The 18,881-nt window shown below is 38.4% G+C and overlaps 1 protein-coding gene across 1 annotated transcript; it reads left to right on the forward strand.

The window, feature by feature from the left end:
- The first annotated feature begins 876 nt into the window (after nucleotides 1–876).
- LOC128810009 (cytochrome P450 27C1) lies at nucleotides 877–18,329 on the forward strand. The gene is made up of 9 exons (XM_053982504.1): nucleotides 877–1,300; nucleotides 5,874–6,064; nucleotides 7,759–7,958; nucleotides 9,709–9,918; nucleotides 11,172–11,335; nucleotides 13,878–14,044; nucleotides 14,802–14,880; nucleotides 15,561–15,764; nucleotides 18,173–18,329. Exons 1-9 carry the CDS (start codon nucleotides 977–979, stop codon nucleotides 18,287–18,289), a joined length of 1,656 nt encoding a protein of 551 aa, XP_053838479.1. The 5' UTR covers nucleotides 877–976; the 3' UTR covers nucleotides 18,290–18,329.
- Nucleotides 18,330–18,881: the final 552 nt, after the last annotated feature.

The raw sequence follows: 18,881 nt of genomic DNA on the forward strand, positions 1-18,881 counted from the left end.
TTGTTTCAGTGGAGTTATCAGTGCCCAAAGTAAGCAAGCACACAGAGCTTAATCAGAATACAGCCTCAAAAATCTTAGTGAAGATAAATAAGGAAAACAAAAGCTAATAATTTTCATGCTTATTAGATTTGCTTTTTCAGCAGTTTATTCATAATTCTGTTCTAGAAATGTGGATCTTCCTTGAGACTTTCCTCTGTCCTCAACTTTTATCTGAGTGTCTGACTCACTTAAAAGATAGTCTCTTCCACATCATTTCAGAAACTAATCAACTTTTTACAGATAGTCATGAACGCCTTTGGAATTATATAGAAATACATATGAAAATAACACAAATACTTTTTAAACTGTGCAGATTTCTACAAAAGTTGACACAAACTGCTTATGCAGTATATCCTGTCCAAAAGATAAATCATTCTGCAATACAAATAACATCTCTGAATATTGTAATTTACATGAATTTTTTTGTGTAAGGTTACCGTGTAAGACCAGTGCTACTTATATATGGATGCACACATATTTTTCATATACATTACAGGATAATGAGCGATTCTGAGAGAACTTCTTGCAGAAAATACACTATTTTCTAACACAGGGGAATGAATGCCACACACACAAAAAAAATAGGTGTAATCCTGTTTTTTTAAAAAACAGGAGAAAGATGGGGTGAGCTTTTCACGAAACTAATTGGTGAAAGAGAGGAAAAACTGGACTTCGGCTGCATGTATAATGGGTAAATTTATCTGATTTGAATTATACAAAATAATAGGTTCGTTCTATTCAAGTCTCATCCCAGACCCACCCCCCTTTTCCAGCCCTAGGGGAGGGAGCGTTAAATAATGGTCTGTGTAAACTGATGCTCATGCAGTAAGAGTTTCGAGAAGTGCTGCTTGTACAAGTTAAAGCAGGCACTGAAGAAAGAGCAACCAAATAAAAAGCAACTGCAGGAGCAAAGTGGACCCTTCTGAAATTAAAAGACATGTCTTTCTTCACCAGAGTTTTGACGATGAAATGCAAGCAGACACTTGAATGTGAGAGGACTTACTTTTACCAGGCGCTTTTCGCCAGCAGCAGGTTTCCCGGGCAGCCCCGGCTGTGCAGCAGCCAGTCCCTGGAGGTGCGGAGCAGCCCGCGGGCAGCGGCGGGGAACAAAGGCGAGGGGCGCGGAGCGGAGCTGCTGGGGCCCCCCCCGCGCCGCCTGGGCAGGGTGAAGAGCCTGCACGAAATGCCCGGACCCAACACCCTCTACAACCTCTACGAGTTCTTTTGGAAGGACGGCTTCGGCCGCATTCATGAAATCCAGGTACAGCTCCCTCGGGTAACTTGATGCTTTAATCACGCCAGGATTACTTAAACCTTTCCTTTCCTCCCCTGGTAAAGCGCTGGTGAATCGCCGGGCTAGCAGCACCGCAGCTGGGCATCGCCGCGCCGCCTTCCCGCCGGGGAGAGCCGGGTTTCAGGGGATCCCCCACTCCAGTTCCCGCAGCACCGGAGGCTCCGGCAGTTTTGTTTCTCGGGGGATCCCACGATCCCGGTTCCCCGTGCCCCGGCGCCCACGAGCGCTCCCCGCGCATCTTTGTTTTGAACCGCTGGGGAGGTGCCTCAAGCTGAAAGAAGGAAAAAAAAAACACTTTTTTTTTTTTTTTTTTTAACTGAGTTGTTTCACAAGACTTATTTTTTGGCGGGCAGGGCTAAGAAACGTGGGCTTCCCCGGACTCTTAGACCGCAGCACCCACCCGTGCGGTGAGGCTGTGCCGGCACCCGGGGCCGCCCCAGCCCTGCTGCGGCCGAGGCGCCTCCGCCGCTGCCCTTCCCTCAGCGCGGCCCGGCGCTGCTCCGCCGTGCTCAGAGACCATTTTGTCTCTCCTGCCCCGGCCTCCCCTTACATAAATACACTCTGCCTATCTCGGTGCCCTGAGGGAGCGGTAGATGCGCCTGGCCCCGCTGCCGTCAGCGCTGGCCGGCCCCCGGCGGCCGCCCCCGTCCCTTCGGCGGGAGGCGGGCGGTTTGAACCTCGCCGGGGGGGCGAGGGACTGGCCCGCGAGTGGTGGCGACTGGCGCTGCCGGCCCTGCCGCCCCCTCCCCGGCCGCCACATTGGCGCGGGGGAGGGGAGCGGGTGGCGGGAAGCGGGGCCGGATGGCGGCGTGAGGGGAGGGAAGGAGGGAGGGCGGGCCGAGAGCGGCTCCTGTCACCTGGCGTGCGGCGGTGCTGGAGCGGGGGGAGGCGGTCAAGCGAACCAGAGCCCGGGTGGGGCTTGAGCAGCGTTCTCTGGCCCGGGCACCTCCGCTGCTGAGGAGTCCCGCGGGCCGCGGCGGGGCCCCTCCGTCGGGCGCACCTGGTGAGGGTGGGTGAGGCGCGTTATCCCTGCGGGAGCGGGGGGACGAGGATCTCTGTGCAGCGCCTCGGGGATGCTGGCATGGGCAGCACTCTTATCGTAAGGCTGTCGCTATCCAGAGATGAATTCTTTTGGTTGCTTGGACAAACATGTGGGTTTCATTCCTAAAAAGTCACAGCGCATCTCCTGGGGCCCTTTCCCCGTGTAGTCCAAGCGATTCTAAAGGAAGTGCTTTGTGTATAAGGGAGTAAAGCTGCGTGTTTCACTCTTTTGCAGCTGTGCATCCATAAGATTTCCACCGACAGTATATATCTCGTTGGGAATACCTCAAATGGGGCATTTATTATTTTGCTTTTCTTAGTGACCCTTCCCAAATCTCTAGGAAGAAATTCACAGAGATTTCTTCCCAGAGGTTTGCTGCCTGAAAATTACTGAAATTTCAGGGAAAAAGAAGAGAGAGAAAGGGAAATAAAAATAGAAAATGGAAAGTAAAGAAAACCGAACTTTAAATGGTATGAGAATCAAAACTTGAAAGTTAAGATTTACAAAGGGCCTTAAAATAGCAGAAGAGGCGGGAGACAAAAAAAGAAAAAGAATCACATAAGTTGCATAGTTTTGTCCAGCTTTCTTATATTTGCCATTTAGATTTTTAAGAAGAAATGTTATGATGTATGCTGTATTCCATGGCAGCCAAACTAGATTGCTAATGATGAATTGCTCAGCTTGCTTGCTAACTATGACATGCACATGAAAGTTGAAGACAACTAAAGCTCTTTGTTTCATTCCGTTTCTTTTTTTCTTCTAACTCGGTGGTGGTGTACAGAATTTGAGAGGTACTCATCATAGTTTGATAACACTAAAAAAGATGCTACCATTGGTTTCAAGTTCTTTCACTGTCAAAACAAATTATTAAACAAAATATTAAAAAGAATGTAAGACATCCTAAATAGTATATCCTTTTTTGCTACCACTAGCTGATATGGGTATTTTCTTCTTTAGTGAATACTATTCCTGGAAAGAAAAGTGTGAGGAAGGATAAGGAGAAGTTGCAATATAATACTAGTTTTTATTCTGCTTAGAGTCTCAAGAATCACAGGATGCCCTGTTTGCCTACATGTCAAATGCAAGTAGGCATTAAATTTAACAGTCTGATAAATCTAACAATACAGTGAACACTAGGAATGAATTAATCCCAAACCCTTTGGTAACCAGCACAGCTACTTAAACGATGTCCTTTGGTGCACAAATATTTGTGTGCTATATGCAGAAGGGGTGGGGAAGCTGAGCGCTTTTTCACAAAGGAGGTTCTGTTCTCAGTAACATGATTCCAGTTAGTCCTGGCCAAAGTAGTAATGCCTACAGTAATTATGACAAAGGGAAAGTATTTTTAATTTGATGGGGTTGGATCTCTTTTGTCTCATCAGTGCTATGCAAGGATAAAGAAAAGAAAGGTGAGGAAGGAAGGATTTGGATGCTGGCAGTTAGAATTTATGATGTGTGAAAGAATGACTGGTGTGAGAGTGGTATGTGAGACACTAGAGTGGAACATTTTCAAGGTTTGGAACAAGGGAAATAAAAAACCCATGTTGTGATAGAAAATATGGAAATAGAAAGCCTGGGCTTTTTTTTAATACATGAAGTTGATAGAATGGTGTTCAGTCTATTGAAAGAAGGGGATGTCCAAATACCTTGTCCCTGTCCATTTCTGATTTAAAACTAGTATTTGATTTATTTGATTGGATAGCTTGTCACTTGATATATTTTCTGTTGAAGTTCGTTGTCCCATGTAAACCTCGTCACCATTGAAAAAATAAACTGCTCCATAAATACCAAAATTTGTTGAACATCTTTTTCTGTGACTGGTGTCCTGTATTCCTCTCACTCCACTGATTTTTCCTTGCCATACTCCATTCCCAACTCATGCTTTCCTTTCAAGACACTCTCAAAGTTATTATCTCCAAGTTCAGTATCCCTAAAGTATTTCTAAGGCAAGAGATACTTTGGGTTTTGGGAGTGCTTGTTCATACATTGCTGTGTCTGTGGTGTTGGTTAGGAGCAGACCACGCAGAAATGACAACTGAGTTCCTGCTGTAGCATTTCCCTCATCAGGATGACTAATACATGTGTCTTATATGAATCCAGATGCTGATTTTTGAAAATGGTAAGAACATTGTTGTGGGAGACCTTTAGAACTTCGACTGAAGTTGGCCATTGTGTTCCAAAAGTAGTTAAGAGGTGACTGGCAGAGACCACAATTGCACAACTCATGTTTTATTTGGAAACTAGACAAAAAGAATTACACTTTTTAAAGTGTACTTGGTATCATATTCTGAAGAGTGATTCATATGTCTTAAACTTATTGTTGGCAATTAAACAATTCATTTCTGTAACTAAGATTGAATAAAATATATTTCACATAAGTTAATTTTGGGTCAATACTAGACTTTCACAAGTGCAATTGATGTCAACCATCTTTAGTTTATAATCAGCATAATTCTGTGTGCACATGTCTTTGGGCTAGAATGTAGGTAATGTGTCAAAGTTAAACTTTGGTCAGTTTAACTTGTCTTAATACTTTAACCAGGAATAAAGGGTTTAAAATTGATTTTCAAAGTCCTAATAATATTTTTAAATAACTGTTTTGCAGTTTTGGTGGGTTTTCCTCCCCCTCTGAAATGAGGACATACTTCAACTCCAAGTGAATTTGTAAGAGTTGAGAGTTTCACTTCGTGACCATGTCAGAGTGAAATTTATTTGAAATAATCACTAAGATTTCATGGGACAGTGATAGTGCAAACTTACTGGAAAACTTTTTGGGTTGCTTTTTTTTGTTTGTTTTTATATATATACACAGCTTAATGTTTTCCAATCCTCTTTATTAATTTCCAATTCTCTCATTTGCCTCCAGCCTGAATCACATGATTTGTGGATCAACTACTCAATAAACCCCACTGCAAGAATAAGACCCCACCTTTTCCTTTCTTTTGCAGAATTAGCATATGTCTCTCTCAAGTTCACTGCTGACAAATCTGTTCCAAAATGTAGTTTTTCACTAGGCTGTTGTGCTGTCATTATTCTTGGTTAGGTGTGAGAAACTTATACATAGCTTCTTTAAATGGTAGAATAAGCAGTTATTCACAAAATATATTAAATTATATCTTTGTATTATACTGGTAATTTAACCCTATATACTTCCATGTTTTTCATTTTTGCAGACATTCTAACCTGTTTGATCTGAAGGGATGTGTTTTGAAGTCCTTTCATCTTCTCAGTGTTTGGTTTCACTCACACTCTGTGCCTTAGAGCTTTGGGTCTTTTCAGTCAGGGTCCTGAACTGTGTGACCTCTCTGTTTTCCTTGTGAATATTTCACAGTAATGCTTAGATGCTTCTCCCGACATTTCAAACTGTTCCTTGACTGGAAGGCTGGGGATCAAATTCTTGATGTGAGAGTTTGTGTATGACAAATTGTCAGTTTCCTTTTCTGATAATTTTCCCTAGTAATACTTGACTTCTGTTTCTCTTTGTTGGTGATGCTGTAGCAAAAACACACTCAGGAATATGGAAAGATCTTCAAGTCTCACTTTGGTCCCCAGTTTGTTGTGTCCATTGCAGATCGAGACATGGTTGCTCAAGTGCTCCGAGCAGAAGGCAGAGCACCACAAAGAGCCAACATGGAATCCTGGCAGGAGTACAGAGATTTACGGGGGAGAGCCACGGGGCTCATTTCTGCGTAAGTGTTGTCAGTCCTTCACTTTCCTGCTTTTCTTGCGTAAGTTTAGTGATTTTCTGAAGCACTGTGCAGGTCATCTGGGAAATCAGGCTTTTCTGTGTGGGGAAATTTGTGTGTCTAGTGGGGAGAAGGGAGTAGGTATTTGTGGTGAATGCTGTGAATTTGTTCTGCTGTGAAGTTTCAAAGGGATGGTAATGATGTGTAGTTGAATGTGCAGTGAGCTACTTTGCATGAAGACATTCTTTGGGAGTGTGTATCAGCTGGAGCTGTCTGAGCTGACTCACCTGCAAGCAGTTTTACAGAATAGAGCTTATTAGCTTTGGCACTGCACTGCACGAATGTGGGTTTATTGCATCAGTTCTAGACTGTTCTATCTAGCAGAAAGTGTGCTGTGTGGAATTGTTGGCTCAGATTGGTTTTAGCTTTATTGTTCACTGAAGTGCCCCCTCAGTGGACTAATGTAAAGAATGGTCAATTCACACTGTAGTGCATCCCCACACAGATATTTTTGAATCTGGCTGATTCCAGAGGAGCTATCTGTCTGTACAGCTTGCATAACCTGGCAGCACATGTGGGTGTGGTTAATTGCCACTGGGAACTACTCACAGTCCCCACTGACATAGGATGTTTATTTAGAGGGAAATTAATTTCCTGAGTCATGGACAGTCTGTTTTTTCATGGTAGCAAAAGGCTTTATGTATTGCACTGCAGACTTAAATCTTAAGCTGCAGTTGAGACTCAAACTAACAGGTCCTTGATATTTAGTGAAAAGAGATCTTAAATCAGGAGACTCAGGAAATGTCTGTTAAAGGGATCAAATTCTTCTGCTGGATGATAAGTTTCTGTGCCTTGCAATGCATTGCTCCAGGTAAAAAAAGTAACACATAAAATATAAAATGTGTTTATTTAATTTATTTAAATAAACACATCTTGTTTAATTAGTTAATGTTTGTTTAATTTATTTATTTATAAAATAGACACATATTTATAATTGCCCATGTGCATAAGAAATTGAAAGGTATCCCTGGAAGCACTGTTCCCATATACTCTGCTCATACAGAGCGTGTAGATATGACAATTCAGATTTTTAGTCTTCAGCATTGAGGTTTCCATGCATAGGTCAGCTAAAGCAGAATGTGTAGCTTTAAGTTGTTTCTCTATAGGTAGCTCTGCTCTTTTATTGCTTTGTAGGTTTAGAACTGGGATAGCTGAAAGTGATGTATCAGTAATGGAATTTATGGTACCAGCTCAAGTTGTTGGTTTGTCAGATGTGAATGTGAGACCTTTATTTGGTAATTAAGTACTGGTTCTCTGGAAAAGCAGTTTTGCAGACTACCCATTCAAATGTTTATTTAAAGTAATATTAATAGAATATTTTACTAATTTCTTGCATTAGCTACTACTAACAGACTCACATAGGGACACTCATCAAATTCAGGTCACTGAGTGAGCAAGTTCTGTCACTCAACCCAGAGGTTGACTTACACCTTAAGATACATGTTGCAACACTGAAATTTAATGAGGACATGCAATAAATACAGAATAAAATTGTAGGAGCATAATACAAAATATACATTATCATAATTTTCATTTTACCATTTGACATGAAAAATTACATTTGGTTGCAGAGCTCTTACCCAGCTGATGATTGTTAAGGAAAACCATGTATTGACATTATTAACAATTTCTTCTAGGGAGGGGGAGCAGTGGCTAAAAATGAGAAGTGTTCTGAGGCAAAAAATTCTGAAACCCAAAGATGTGGCTGTTTACTCTGAAGGAGTCAATGAAGTTATCACAGACTTAATTAAAAGAATCCACACCCTCAGAAGTCAAGAGGAGGATGGGGAAACAGTGACCAATGTTAACAACCTTTTCTTCAAGTATTCAATGGAAGGTAAGCCCAGGCTGGATCTGTAAATAAAATGGATTTAAAGCAGTGTAGTTGTCAAATGACTGTGCCCCGATGTGATTAATCTGAAAAAGGAAGTTTGATATTCTGCATTCATGTGTCTTCTAGTTAGTGCAGTGGGTATCAGTAGAATTCCTTTGTAGAGTCCTTGTATTAAGGAGCAGTTCCCATGGAAATGATGGGGTACAGGTAAAATGTTCACTCAAGGGCTTGATACTTTGTACTCGGTACTCTGTATTTCAGTATTAATTCCTCTAGAATAAGGATGCTGACCTTCTAACAAGGGACTTCTAAGACATGTTCATTTCACAATATACCAGCCAAATTCCAATCGTATCCCCATGTGATGTATCTAAATTCAGTTCATAGCTTAATGTGCGAAAAAAATACTGCTTTTCCCTGCCTACAGATGCCCAGTATAGGATTGTTATGATTACCATAAGATCATCTGCCACTGGCTACCATTAATGAGGGAATGCTGAATGAAACCCTGGCCTGAGCCTGTATGGCATTTCCTGTATTCTTACAGAAAACTAGTGGTGATACATATTTCTTGTATTTCTCTAACTGACTGCATACAACCCCATCTTGTTATATGTAATGCCTTTTAAAAACATTGGTACTCTTTGCTGACAGGCAGCTGAGTAATTTGGGATTTGAAGAATATCCAGATTGCTCACTTTGTGTCAAATTGCTGGCTGCCTGCTTGGTCTGTTTCAGATTAATAGTGTCTAAAAATGGCATTTAACTACCAATTTATGGAATTTAAAACTGTGAGCTTACAGATTCACTGTAACTGATGGGTTAGTTTAAGTTCTCCGCATTCTGTTTGTTTTTCATTTATAACTTGTGCCTGGCACACACATTTTTTCTATATGACTTGCTGTTTATTTAACTTACACTGTAACTGTTTAGAGAACCAATACGTAAGATTTCTTTGAAGGGACCATGTAAGCAGTGAGAGGATGTATAAGAACTAGCAGTTTCTGAAAGAGGCACAAAAGAGAGAAAAGATGCAGAAAAATATCTTCCCAGGGAGGAAAATTAGGAAAGGAAGAGTGAGTTGAAAATAACCACATTTTAAAATTATTTTTGTCAATAAAGATAATGTCTAGTGGGGGTGCCTGCAGAACTGCAGAAAAAGATCTATGAAAATTACAGCAAGTCAGAACAAGAGACAGTCAACATTGTCACTTTCAACAGTGTCACACTTGCTGGTTTTTAGGGCCAGGTGGAGAATGGTGTGTGCAGTAAAAGCACTGTCTGGAGTGCAAGCTTTTTATCCATTTATGCAGACTCAGTATTCATTTGTTACCAGGTGATGACAGACACAGCCAGTGGTAGAAACTCCTCCGTTGTCACCAGTTATCAGAAATGTCTTTGGACTCGTGTGTCCCTATGTGTTCAGAGGCCAACAGGGCAGGCCCAGGGTTAACAGTGCAGTGCAAAACACAGCAAACAGGCTGGAGGCTGCTCTACTTCTGGTGGAATTCCTGGCTGTCTTTTCATGCTAAGCATTATTGACATAGCAACTACTCTCTTGCTGCAATGTTTAGCTGTGCTATTTTACTGTATTTGAATTTCTGTTTTATCTGTTCCTCAACTGAAGTAGTAATAGTAATAATATTAATAAATTTCTTGTAAAGTAGTTCCATTTTGTGTTAGTTAATTCCTTAAATTATTAATATGAATTCATACATTTGTATAGACAATTCTTTTATTTTTTCATGTGCAGGGGTGGCGACTATTCTGTACGAATGCCGGCTGGGCTGCCTGGAAAACAACATCCCACAGCAGACTGTTGAATATATTGAGGCTCTGGAATTGATGTTTAGCATGTTTAAGACCACTATGTATGCAGGTGCTATTCCCAAATGGCTTCGTCCACTTATTCCAAAACCCTGGAGAGAGTTCTGCAGATCCTGGGATGGACTCTTCAAATTTAGTAAGATTTAGTAGTAGAAAAGTTCAGCTGTATTTCTGCAGGTTCTGTGTGTGTTTGAACGGGACAAGCTGCATTTATCTTCTAAAATTATAAGAAGACATTGTGGCAGAAGTAAGTTTCATATTAAATGCAGACTGGCCAGGGGAATGGTTTTAAAAAATATTCTACTGAAAACAAACTTTACCAGTACATTTCAAAACTCCCCTATTTTATACTGCTCTTTCTTTATTTATCTTCATCGGTTTCAGCATCCACTTGTCATTCCAGGTCCAAGTGCTTTGCCAAAGTTTTATCTTAAGCCACTTCAATTTTAATGAGGGTAGTTTTGTTGACTTAGCAAAATTTTAATTAAGAACCCTGACATAATCACCACTAAAACTGACTAGAAAGTTAATAAACTAGACTCTGGCAATTAATTAAAAACTTTGTAAAGTTTATTTATATACATATACACAAGTGTATAAGTTGACATTGAAGTACACTGATGTACTACGATATGGGTTTTTTTGGTAAATGAAACATTCCAGGCTACTTTATGAATCAGCTTTCATGAAAAAGGAAGAAGGAGCTGTCTTTGCAATTTTATTTTTTTAATGTTCTTGAGTGTTAAAAAAAACTTGAACTCTTTTTCTCTTTCAAATATTAGAAAGCTGCATGCATTTTCATTCTTGTAAGCTCATTCTGTGAGCCATTAACTTTTGGAGGAGTTTTTCTCTTCTTAAATCCTTTGCTTGACCAAAGATGCTGTTTGCAGTCACTAGAACCTACATGGAGCTGTGGGTGAAATTGCTCAGCATGTCATTCCGTGAAGTTTTTGTATTTTTGTTATTACTTGATGGTCCTCATCTTTCTCTTCAAAGTAATTAAGTTCTGTGGCTTTGACCTTCTGGTTGCTGCTAGCATCTTGTAGCAGCCTCTCTGTGCTGAGTTGCAGCTGCACTTCTTGCAGAGTCACCAGGAGACAAGCCAGGTGGGCATAAAAACTTGGCCTCGAGCTTCCCTCAAGGAAGGGAACTGAAGTCTTTCTTTTCGCTCAGCATTCTCATGCTGTGAGCTACCAAGGTTCCTGTCAGCTCAATCTTTCCGTGCCATGAGTGTCCAACGACCTCCACCATCACTCTATGACTTTTCCTTAAGAAAACAGAATTTTTTTCCCTGGATGTGCAGTGTAGTGTAAGTGAGAAATGTGGTTACTGAATGGAACCAGCAGAAAAATAAAAATGGAGGCTTAACAATTTTTTTGAATCCCAAAGGTCAAATCCATGTTGACAACAAATTGAAGGCTATTCAGTCTCAGCTGGACCAAGGAGAAGTAGTGAATGGTGGGCTACTTACACACCTCCTAGTGAGTAAGGAACTTACCTTGGAAGAGATCTATGCCAACATGACTGAAATGCTTCTGGCAGGAGTGGACACAGTAAGCTTGTTACCATTTTTCTTGTTCATAGTTGTTCTTGTACACCAATATCACTGGCAGCTCTCTTCAGGGGGATTATGTTGCTCATAAGGATGTAATTTTAACACATTTAAGCCACGAGGCCTTTAAAGTGATATAAAATACTTCCTGGACTGTGTAATCTCTCCATTGGTATGAAATCAGTGTTCTGATCTAGCTGTGGTTTACAGGAACCCTTGGACTTCACTTGGGAGTCTGTTCCACAGTTTATTAAACAGATAAAATAGCAATTGTCTTTACATTCAGCTTGTGTTTCATACATTTTCTTTTACGAGTTTGCTTATCAGGTTGGTGTTTATGCTACTTTAGGTAGACCACAATAGAAAGGTTAGCTGAAAGTTAGTGTGAAAAAAATTGACCATTAAACTCATGTGTAGAGTTTGGTAAAGGATTTTCATGTATGGCTAATTGAATCAACTGGGACACACATTATGGATCAGATACCTGCTTTCTGCTGGAATCCACTGAGGGGGGATGTTAGGCCAGCAATGATGGGGATAAGGCATAAGTTCACTCTACCCCTGCTTGTGCTGGCAACATAGGGTCAGGCTGAGGCAGAGAGCTGTGCTAAAGGCTCAGGATTAATAGGGCTGGTGTATCCAATATGTTTACACCTAGGAACATATTCAAGTGTTTCAAGTGTCTCTCATTCTTTATTCTTCTGATTTGCCATACATTTGAAGAAACATTAATGTTGTGTGTGTATCTTCCCCTCTCATTCCTAGCATGTGAAATCAGTGTAGCTCAGTACTGACTGCAGCATGACCACTGGAAGAATAAGGAAAAAGAAAGATGGGTTATTGTATGTACAATGTATACAGAGTTATTTAGAATATCAATGAACATTGCTACTATAAATGATTGTTACTGAACAAATTTTTAAAATAAATTATACTAATCTGATAAAGAAGTGCTAGGTAGGACTTAAATAGTCGTACAGTGAAAAGTTTAAAATAAGTAAAAAAGTAAAATGGTCTTAAAGAAAAGAAAAATTCTCTGGATAATTGAATTCAGATTTTTTTTTTTGGCTTAAGAAAGTTTGTAAGGTTTCTAAAGAAAACAAAAAAAAAAACCCCAACAGCAATCACTTTTGTATTCCAAAATAAGAAGCATATGTAAAACTTCTTTATGTGCTGAATATTACTCCATTGGTTAAATGTCCCAAGGGCTTATGAGGTTGCAGAGCTTTTTGATGTTGGTTCTTAAGTAAAACACACTTATTAATCCCATTCATTTTCTAATCTTTCAGACCATTAATTTTCCGTTTTTAGTGTGTGACATTTTTTTATTAAAATAAGAGGACAATGTTCATGCCAACAAGAATTTCCCTTTCCATTTGACTCAGCTTTCTCAGCTGGCAACAGTCTTTTTCTGAGAGGACTATACTTCTGACTTCCTCATTTTCAAGTACAAAACAAAAATTGAAGGAATCTTTTTTTTTTCCTACTGCTGTCAATTCAAATCTCACTTTATCATAGAAACTGAGATTTAGAGGATTATAAAAGCTTTCAACAGAATTGTGAGGCAATTGTTGGCTACAAAGCATTTTGTCTATTGCTGGAACAGTCCTAATTTTTAAGAAATTATGAAGGAACCGGGAACCTGGGAAGGAACACTGTTTATATCAGAGAACTTCTGAGAACTCCTCTGAGTGGAATAGAACTGGGTTGCATTGTAGAAGGCACAGCCATTCAATATTGCAAGAAAATCAAGAAAAGCTTATGAGAATGGTACTTCAAGCTTTATACCCCAGTTTGAAGACAAGACATAAAAGGTCACCATCATGATGAATTTGCATTCTAAATTGATCTTAAACATAAGACCAAAATAAGACATTTCCACAAGCTGATTTTTTTCCAGCTGTGGTGAGAAAAGATTAGATGATGGGTTTCTTTAAACCCTCTTCTGCTCAAAGTTGAACTGTGTCCTGCCTTGTGTTCTGTTTCTTCTTCACACAAAATATTTTTAAATCATAGTGGTGTAGCATTGCTTACCAAAAGGATAAAGTATAATCTTAGCAGTGATGATATCAATTCTGTTGTGGATACTATGAGGGGACCACCATATGCTTAAAAGGGGTTGGAAATGTTCTGAAAAAAATTTTCTTACCTTGTTTCCTGTGAAGTGTTTTTGTTGGAAGGAAAGGTGAAATGCATATTGAAAACTAAGAGCTAACTTAATCCATTGCTGTTTAGAGAGTTTATGTTTCAATATTGCTTACATAGTTGGGTTTGCATTTGGTTTGTCTCTTGCTTTTTATATTTCACTGGGAAAATATCAGCAGGGATTGTTTTGATATGTGGTGGACTTCTAGATGAAAAGGGATGAAGGAGGGGATGGCAACGCCTGGCAACCTCCCATTGAATCCAGATGTGAATCATTGCCAGCCTGTTTCATAACTTGAAACATATAAAACACATAGTTGAAAGCTGATTGTTTTTCCTGGCTGGAAATTATTATTAATGGAATCTTGTTGGGCTTGATGATTGTGGTTTTTCCTTAGACTTCTTTCACTTTGTCCTGGGCCATATACTTGTTGGCAAGGCACCCAGAGGTGCAGCAACGTGTTTATGAGGAAATAGTCAATAAACTGAGTAAAGATCAAGTTCCAGTGGCTCATGATGTCCCAAAATTGCCTTTGATTAGAGCTGTCCTGAAAGAAACCTTGAGGTAAGTAGCAGGCAACTAAAAGATTTAATTCCATTTTGAGTCCATTTTAGCATTTGTAGTTTATTGTTGCTACTGCAATTTGCTACTTGTACTTTTATTTATTTCAGCAGTATTGTGTCCAAGGATGCTCAAGCAATGAATAAGATAGATTATATAATGTTTAATGTTTCTCAGTTTGGTAGAAGTGGTATCACATAAGTAGGACATGTCTGTTAAGGTAAGGAATTGAAAGCTTGATTTTTCCATTTAGTCTGTATGACAAAATGTAACAACCTCCTCCCCCACACTGGTACTTGGCAGTCCCACTTCAATAATTTTAAGCTTTTTGATTTAAAGGCATGTGACATACCTTTTTTTTTAATGTGTTTATACTAAATGTTCATCATGAGGTGAGGGGAGTAAGCGGATTTTAGAGAAAGCATCAATAAAGGTTTTTCAGCTTCAGCAGTAGTGCTGAAATGTCTCCAGCTTGACCACCTACCTTCATGCTTGTACATGTATAAAGCAAATAAATGCATAGACCAAATAGCTCAACCTTCAGTTACAAATAAATAGTTTTTCTCAGATGATGGTCATATTCTCACAGATGATTCAAGGTCTTTGAAGCTCCAAGGTGTTCTGTACTCCTGAAAAACAGTTTTAGTGTCAATGAATATGGCACTCATCCTGCATATTTGTGAATGCAAATTGGAATCTAAACATTTTTTAAATTGTATTAGTTACTACTGTTGAACTTCAGATAAATATTTCTCACTAGGTTATATCCAGTATTGCCAGGAAATGGAAGAGTGACCCAAAAAGACTTGATCATTGGAGGATACTTGATACCTAAAGGGGTAGGTTCTGTTGCAGTCCTCTGCAGAGAACAGTTGAATTTTTGCAGATGAAATATGATCTGCTCCAACATATATACACTTCTTGATTTTAAAAGATTTCACCACGCTAGAACATTAAGAGGAAAGTATTTCAGTAATACCCATTTATATTCCATAAAATAGATTTTATGATTGACTTGTTGCTGTTGTTTTGATATTTTTTTATTTGGGTCCTCACCTGCAAATGAAATTTATCATCATTACTTCTTAATATTCTTGATGGTGGAGTCTATTAATAACATATCTGTGTAATGGTACAATTCAATTTAAAAAGCATGAATTTCATTATTCTTGCATTTTTCTAATTCTATGTCTGTTAATTCCCTTTGTGGAAAGTTTCTCCCTTTTTCTCATAGCAACTTCATGAAACAATTCCCAATACTTGTGACTTGTTCCCATCTCCTTCCCCACTGCATCTTCTCTAATATATGCAGCAACACTGGAAACAATTTGAAGATTATTTCCTTTGACCAATTGAGAAAGGAATTTGATTTTTGAGGTATCCTTTTGTCTTTAGAATTACTCAGAGTTGCTTAATTTTTATCACCTCTTATTGCAGAAATTACAGTGATTGCAAATGTTTTTAAATTTTGTTATGTGCATTGGAGCTAGCTAAATATAAATATCATTTATTTCCTCAGACCCAGCTGGCACTTTGTCATTATGCTACTTCATACAGTGAAGAAAATTTCTCAGTGGCAAATGAGTTCCGACCTGAACGCTGGCTGAGGAAAGATAATTTGGACAGAGTAGACAACTTTGGCTCCATCCCATTTGGTTATGGCATTAGAAGTTGTATAGGAAAAAGAATTGCAGAGCTGGAAATCCATCTTGCACTGATTCAGGTTAGAACTATGTGACAGCATTACGAGAAGAAAGTAAACTGGTATTATTTTTTTTAATGTATGCCATTTCTGGGTATCCCACAGTGCTCAAAACCTTTGTTTTGGAGTGTTGTCTAATGTACTCAAGTTGCAAAGATTTAAAAAATTGAAAATAATCGTGCTTGACATGTAGCATAGTACCTAAACTACATTGCAGATGGTATGGTACACATGATGTAAAACTAAAGGTAAGTTTGGTAAGGAAATACATAGATTTGGTACAGGAGGCTTTTGTAAGCAAATCAGAAATCTTTCTTAATGTATATTAGAACGGTTACCTGCTCAGTTTCTGTTTTAGTTAGAAGAATTCGGAATTTACAAAGATGGAAAATAGACTTTATATCCTTGTACTGATCACAGTGTGATGACAAACAGTAGAATTTTTCTATGTTCTGGGCTTTTCTGTCTCTTCTTGTTCTTTCTTCTAACTCATTATCAGATATACATAATTTATAGTTATATAAGTAGTATATATTGAAATATATTGTTTTGATTGATTCATATCATAAAGAAAATGTTCCCAACAGCTGCTACACTTTTTGTAATTTACAAGACAGCCTATAGCTCAAATAATGAGTACAGATTGTGCAATCAAATAGTTAAGATTTGGTAACTATTTATAGTTACTTAACTATAAAAATATTTTATAGTTTTATATATTCAAAGCTAAGCTTGATTGAATTTATCTTTCAATTTCCTTCAGTAAACTTCGAGAGCAATCTCTGAACAATTAGTGCTGTCTTTTGGAGCTGAGAGTGAGAGAGCTCCCAGGGGCTTGGTAAAACAAACACAATCTTTTTTAATAGAAGGCTCAAGGAAGCAATGGAGAACCTGCTTTGTTTTCTGGAAAGAAACTAGAGCAAAACAGCACACAACCTATTTACAAACACAGAGATGATATTTAAGTGAGTTAAAATTAGAAACACATCGAGCTCATCAAAGAGAAATTGTTTCAGACCAGTCTGATTTCTTTCTTTGACTTGATCACTTACCTCATGTAGGGGTATAAAGTAAGTCATGTAGTCTGACTTCAGAAGTATTTTCACATGTCCTGTATGTTTTTCTCTCTATTAAATTAATAAAATTTGTTCCAGATGGAAGTGCTCATAAAATGCACTCACAGCTGGTTGGAAAAAGGAAATAGCTGGAGGCAGTAGCTATTGAATAATTGCTGTTGAACTGGGAAAGCATTTAATTACAATTCTGTAAAAGTCTGTCCTGCATTTGATTTAGGCTGTTATTTTCATTAACAATGTAAGGGATGGATTAGAGAATACTTTTACAGTTTGCATGGGATACCAAGCTGATATGAATTAATTTAAAATCAGGGGATGTGAATATAGAATTTTGAAAAAAAGGAGAAATGTTCCAGAAGCAACACAAAATTATTCACTAATGACAGTTGCAAGTTAGTGCCCTTGAGAAGAAATAAATGCATAAATACAAATTTATGAACAACTGTCTGGGTAATATTAATACCATAGCCTGGTATGATATAGTAAAAAATCAGTCAATTCTGAAAACGCAGTGTAATTCTAGATAATAATAGCAGCATTAGCAAGCATTTTGTATGTCAGAAAGAGGAGCTGAATTACTCAGTTTTGCTAAACACTGATGAATCCTCACTAAGCAACGATAAACAGCTGTCCCCATGTACAGCATTTTAAGGACAATATAGCCAAATTCAAGGAAATTTGGAAGACAAAGATAATAACAAGAGGGATTTTACAAAGAGAAAAATTAAATAAAAGCTTCGTCAGACATCTGATACTGAAAAATGTAGTTATGTATAGGAAAATAATGCATTGGTTATCAGTCATACCAGAGAAAGGATAAGAGAAAATTACTTAATTTATAGAAAAAAGTGCTTGAGAGTTATTATTAGGAAAAGTTGAGGATGTTGCAGTATTTCCCTCTTGAAAGTGTAAAAGTAGATAGCTGAGTTATTCTTCATTCAGAAAAATGAGTCTGATGGGATTGGGATTCCTATAGCTTTCTTAATAATTTCACATATTGATTGATATTAAAGGAAGTGAAATCAAAAACACATAGAGGGGAACCTCACAAAGTTTGGAAGAGGCCTTAGTTTCTTTGATAGTTCAGACTGTTTAACCTGGTTCTGTGAAATTTCTTCAGAAAGGACTTGCTCAGTCCTCCCTCCATCAGAGGAGGAAGATTTTGAACTATAATCTTTACCTTCTAACACCTTTTTTTTTTTTTTTCCTGGATGGGAATCACAGCACTTAAACTCTGCCAAACTGGCAACACAAATTTTGCTCGTGACAGTCTGTTATGTCTTCTTGTTTAAAGGCTACTCTTCACTGGTAATTTTGCAGTTTTTCAAATACTTGTCCCGTTTATGTTCACAGCTACTTCAGAATTTTGAAATCAAAATTTCTCCCAAAACTGAACCAGTTCATGCCAAAACTCATGGACTTTTGACTCCTGGAAACTCCATCAATGTGAGGTTTTCTGACAGGAAGTGAAACTCAAACATTTTGGAAGTACTTATACAATTTTCATGGAAACAGGTTTGGATTTTGTGGAACGTGCTTGTTCTCTGGTTTGCAGGTATTTGACAATATCATGAAGTATTATGTTCTGCCTTAGTTCTTGCAGTACATAAGAGCAATTACCTCTCCCATAACAGTTAATTACAAATATGAAAATATATACCAAAAAGATTCCTTCTTGCACTGGGAATCTCCTTTTATCTGTGAGAATTCCTTGTAATAACAACCCATGCATTGAAAAAAGCCAACCAAAAGTAAATTCAGACATGTCAGTACCATTCAGTGCTTTTGTTACGCTGCTATGTGGTGAGTGTATTTGAGAGCAAGGGGATTATTATGAAATATGTGGAAATTAGCTGCATGTATAAGTTTGTATTTTCCTGTTTGTTGTCCTCCAGTGTTTTTTAAAAGTTTCCATGTAACAATGAAATTATGAGATCTTTTTTTTTAATATGTAAAAACATTTACTCTGCATGTATTAAAAAAAAAATACCAGTAATATGAAAAGGATAGAAAAAAATACAACTTAAGTCACGCTGTTTAGACTTGAAATGCAGAACAGATA

Source organism: Vidua macroura, chromosome 7 (assembly GCF_024509145.1).
Source record: "Vidua macroura isolate BioBank_ID:100142 chromosome 7, ASM2450914v1, whole genome shotgun sequence".
NCBI classification, from domain to species: Eukaryota; Metazoa; Chordata; class Aves; order Passeriformes; family Viduidae; genus Vidua; species Vidua macroura.

Coding starts and splice junctions, on each gene's coding strand:
- LOC128810009 (XM_053982504.1), top strand. CDS start 977: ATGTCTTTCTTCACCAGAGTTTTGACGATGAAATGCAAGCAGACACTT. Junction 1,301..5,873: donor GCCGCATTCATGAAATCCAG/GTACAGCTCCCT, acceptor GTGATGCTGTAG/CAAAAACACACTCAGGAATA. Junction 7,959..9,708: donor CTTCAAGTATTCAATGGAAG/GTAAGCCCAGGC, acceptor TTTCATGTGCAG/GGGTGGCGACTATTCTGTAC.